Here is a 5,000-nt window from a genome sequence, read left to right as displayed (position 1 = left end):
CCTTCAAGACTGGATTCGGAAGTATGCACCGATGGGGCCATTGACTATAATGGTGCCAATAGTTAATGCGTGTTCTGTTGTTCATCATTTTCGGGTACCTGCTGCAGTCGGACACTCAGACATAAACTATGTCTGACAGCACCAAGCATCTGTCTTTTCTAGGCTGGCAGCTTTCCAAACATACAATGCACACTCAGTGTGAATGTTACCTATAACTACGGTATGTTCGGTGTGTTGTGTTTTGTTTGTTTACTAAACTACATTAAAAAAAAAAACAAATATATATATCTGATGTGAAACCCGCGCATGAGCATAAGCTGTGTGTTACGCTGTTTGGTGCTTTCTCACCCTAACAGCGAGTTTAGACTTTAACCCATGATAATTCAGATTTATTTAATTTCTAGATTATTGATGAAATCCGGAAACTTAATGAAGATCCAAAAGTTCATGGACTGGTCCTACATTTGGCAGAACCCAGCATCAAAGTGCTCAATGCAGTGCAGCCGGACAAAGACGTGGATGGGTAACATGTCTTGTACTTCTGAATGTGTGCCTACGGCTATGGTCAGAACACCTTTTATTCCCTTGTCACTGGCTCTGTCGTCTCTTGGGTCTGAAGCCCTGGGGAAAAAAAACTTGATTCAGATGCTTTGATTGGCAGGGCTATTGACTTTAATGATGCAGATGGAGTCACTTTGTGCTATGTCGGCCGTCGTTTTCAGCAGCGAGCATTCACCTATTTAAGGCAGGGACCAAAATGTGGTCAAGTGCGATTTGGTGCTGTCCTCAATTGGAAGAATACTGCAAAAATGATGTCCGACAGGGCACAAAGTGACTTGTCTTTGTCATTACCGGCAGTGCCCCTGTCAGAGTAAACATCCAAATCCAGTTTCATGGCTTCAGATGTGAATCTTGACGGATCCACTGCCACGTGGCTAAAACGTGGTGTGACCATGCCATTAATCATGTAGCTGTAATAAGTGCGTGTAGTAAAAGGATTCGGGGGACACATTTGACAGTAAACGCTTATGCATTCAGAACTTCTCACCAGTTTGTGTCGTCAGTGCGAATACGAATGGTATATATTTAATTTTGATATCTTTTTTTTTTTTATATTTCAAGTGTCACTGATGTCAACTTGGGAAAGATGATTCGTAGCAATGCCCAGGATGGCTTCATCTCGCCCACTGCCACTGGTATTATTGAGCTAATAGAACAGATGGGTAAGCGACCACCGTAGAATGACCATGGATGCTTAGAAGTCTGCTAGTTATAAATAGAGACTTAAAGCGCCACTCCAGCATTTTGTCTTTTTATTGCACTGATGAAATGGTGCTTTAACTGTAATTCGCCTGCCCCCAGTCTCATACTCACCTGCCATCGTCTTCATCATTTTCCAGTGTCGCTCATCAGTCTGTCAAAAAGTGACCTGTTGGCAGCTCCACTGTTCGAATGGCGCTGGGGACACTTCATGTCAGAGAGCCTCGTTTTGGCCTCGTTCCGGCTTTAATAGACTTGCATTGAGAGCGTGTGACATAGCTTCTGACTTCCGGCCAGTCAGAAGATACTGTCACAGGATTGCACCATGTGACCGGAGCAGTGCCGAAAGACGGGGGGCCCAGGAATTGGTTACTGGTGCGCCCTGGACACAGACATGCAGTGATGTGACTGCAGTCTTGCACCCCAAGGCCGGACAGCGCCTTTAAAGCTTTAGTAGGGTTTAGAGTTAATGTTTTAAAATGCACTAAAAAGAGCACGTATAGCCTTTCTAGATCCTCTATTTTCTTTACACTGTAACCCCCGCTTGTGTTCATTAAGGTGATGTAGCTGTGCCGCTCCTATTCCCGTGGGGCCATGGCTTAGCCGTCTGTGTAACCTTGCTCGCCGGTGACTCTTCTATTTTTGTGTTGTAGCTCAGAATTCATTAGAGGGGAAGAATGTGCTAATTGTTGGAGCAGATGGTTCCCTGGAGGCCCCCCTGCAATGCCTGCTCCAGAAGAAAGGTGCAGTGTCCTTGGTTATCCCCTGGCAGTCCCAGCAGCTGCAGAACAAGGTAGAGATGGAGAAGGGCAGCACACGGGTTCCTTTATTCACCATTCCTGTTACAAAAGCCAACGCCCTATGGAGGGGTGTGGCTCGGTTTACTGAAACACCCCAGAAAATATTAGTGGGGTCAGCTGATCTCATATATCCACTTCACTACTATAAGCATTGCTCTTGGGATTGTCAGATTTCCATTAATCACATTTATGGCACAAACTAATGATGTATAGTGTTAAAGGGGTTATCTGGCCTATGAAAATGTATGGCTGTAAATATTCGGTGAGGGGTCAAATATCTGCGCCCACTCCTATCAGCTGTTTAAAGAGGGGAGAGAGCCAATAATCGGACAACACAGGTCTGATATTGATGGCCGGTTCACAGAAGTTTATAAAAAAAAAAAAAAAAAATCCAGAGTTTCATGCACAAAAGTAGGAAGATTTTTTTTTTTTTTACACCAGCAGCCATCATCCATTTACAAGCTCATTTATAGTTTCCTGTGTGACAGAATTGCAATGTATCTGTGAAAATCAAATGCTATACTGTCTCTGTACGGCATCTGTATTTTTTTCTTCTCACGCACCCATAGACTTGAATGGGCGAGTCTCATCTGATTTGCAGAAGGTAGTACTACTGCATGCTGTAATTTTTTATTTATTTTTTTACATGCAGATTTGATCAGGGAAAAAAAAATTCTCATCTGCACTGCCCCATTGAATAACATTGCTCCAAGTGCTGTCCGTTTTTCCACAGACAGCTCATGGACCGAATATACAGTCATGTGAACGAGCCCAAAAGTAAAAGTGAAGCACTTTAAAAGGCTGGATAAACCCTTTATGGATTGATCAGCTGCATTTTGCAGTTTGGATTTTGGGGTCCAAAGCTCTAAGTACTATATACTGCTCTGTAACACACGGATAGGGAACCCATGGGCCTTAGGATAGACGCCGTAGGCTTTACTTGTTTACTTATTCAACCCTTGTTGAAAGTGGTTGTTTATGTATAGTGAAACCTCACCACTTAAAAACCTCTTTAGGAAAACCATCCCATAATATTAAGCATATTGACCAGCTTGTTGAGACGTCCCTCACGTAGAAGGCTACTTTTTTCATGCAACATTGGATGTCATCTTGCAGAGGTGTACTTTCGTCATAGTTCCACTTGGGGGCAGCAGAATCCCTTAGAACTGACTTTATTGATTTTTTTTTTCCTGCCCCCTGCTGTATTTCCAGCACTGACCTGGCCGGTCTCAATGAGGCAGTGTGCCTATGCATGGACTATAGATCTGGACACAAATGTACCATTTTCATTGAGACAAAAATGAAACCTAGCTATATTTGAGAAAAAAACACTACTCTACTGTTTAGTACTTTTCCAGCTGTAGCAGCAGCGCGGCCAGCCAGACATGTCCATCTCCTACTTCTCAGCATAATTTTATTTAGCAACCTCCATTTTTGATAGTGGTCACGACATAGAAGCAAAACTAGAGAAAGGAAATCCCGAGGGAAACATTTGCATTGTGACCTGAACTTCCTTTCTATCCATCAAGTCCTATCTTTTCATACAAATTACATAGAAGTGTATTGTTTAAAAAGGTGAGGAAAACTTATCCATTTTTTTTTTAACCTGATTTGTTGATGGTCCTCCTCCTTGTATCACACTTGTTAGTAATGGATTAATGATTGTGCTAACTCTCATCCACTTGTTCAATGCGGCCGGCTTCTGATATGATGGCGAGATCTAAAATGTGGCTGCGTCTGTTTGTAGACAGCTGTAGGTAGACGGCAGCAGCGCCCCATAAATTTATGTGCAAGATTGACTGCATAGTAGTCGGCAATATGGGGTCAATGCAGTCTGGGACAGTGACACAGATGTTTGGTTCACACAGAGCTTCTCCTGTTCTGTATGGATGATGTACAAAATAAATGTAAAACCTCTTACATCCCTGCTAGGCTGAACACTAGACATTGGTTACCCTGACTGTACCGGTGGTCTACGACCAACCACCCAAGTAACACGCGAAGGCTGTGTGACCTTTCTAATGGCACCACCTGGGTACTAGCAATCCTCAATAACTTTCCCTAAGGCTATGTGCACACGATGCAGATTTAGTGCAGATCTGCAGCGTTTTTTTCTGCTTCAGAAACGCTGCAGATCTGCACTGTGACTTACAGTACAATGTAAATCAATGTGAAAAAAAAAAAGCTGTGCACATGATGCAGAAAAATCCGCGCAGAAACGCAACAGATTTCAAAGTAGTGCATGTCACTTCTTTTGTGCATTTCTGCAGCGTTTCTGCTCCCCTCCATTAATAGAAATCCGCAGTGGTAAAATCTGCAGAAAATCCGCACAAAAAAACGCATCAAAACCGCGAAAAAAACACATCAAAAACGTGCAAAGAACGCATCAAAAACGCAGCTGCGGATTCTGCCAGAAGATGCAGATTTTGTGCAGAAAATTCTGCACCAATTCTGCATCGTGTGCACACAGCCTAAGGCTTTCTGCCTCCTCAGTTGTACTGAACAAAGTCATGAACATGCCCAAAACCTGGAGTGAGGGCTGCAGAGAAAGCTGGGGCAGGAAGATGAGGGTAGGCCTGCTTCCCAGCATGTCTATCATTCTATAAACCCACCCCAAGAAGGAGTTACCAAAGCCATTGGGGCTTATTCAACAATCCGTTCTTCTCGTATAAGTGCGATCTGTGTTTTTCCACTGATGGCTCTCCTACCTATGAGAGCTTGTGCTAGGTCACATGTCTGAATTCTAATATATATTATATAATTGTTTCCCCTTTTAGCTGAGTGCTGCTGAAATCGTTGTTATTGGAAGTGCTAAACCTCAGCAGGTTCCAGTTAGCTGGATAAAGCCAGGAGCCATTGTTATCTTCTCAGGTGGGTGGCACTATGGATCTTATTTTCACTGTCCTACCTACCATCTATAGGGAGCCTGTCTGCCCAAAC

At 43.4% G+C, this 5,000-nt stretch overlaps 1 protein-coding gene across 1 annotated transcript in view; it reads left to right on the top strand.

Annotated features, from left to right (window-relative positions):
• MTHFD1L (methylenetetrahydrofolate dehydrogenase (NADP+ dependent) 1 like) overlaps positions 1 to 5,000 on the top strand; it is a 310,972-nt gene that overhangs the window by 42,233 nt on the left and 263,739 nt on the right. Inside the window, exons 5-8 of the mRNA XM_077283047.1 lie at positions 405 to 523; positions 1,123 to 1,223; positions 1,914 to 2,053; positions 4,838 to 4,931. Coding sequence (XP_077139162.1) covers positions 405 to 523; positions 1,123 to 1,223; positions 1,914 to 2,053; positions 4,838 to 4,931 — 454 coding nt within the window. The remainder of the gene's footprint in view (positions 1 to 404; positions 524 to 1,122; positions 1,224 to 1,913; positions 2,054 to 4,837; positions 4,932 to 5,000) is intronic.

The sequence above is a fragment of the Ranitomeya variabilis genome, chromosome 2, assembly GCF_051348905.1.
Source record: "Ranitomeya variabilis isolate aRanVar5 chromosome 2, aRanVar5.hap1, whole genome shotgun sequence".
In the NCBI taxonomy this organism is placed as follows: domain Eukaryota; kingdom Metazoa; phylum Chordata; class Amphibia; order Anura; family Dendrobatidae; genus Ranitomeya; species Ranitomeya variabilis.
This window is presented reverse-complemented; position numbering and strand designations above follow the sequence as displayed.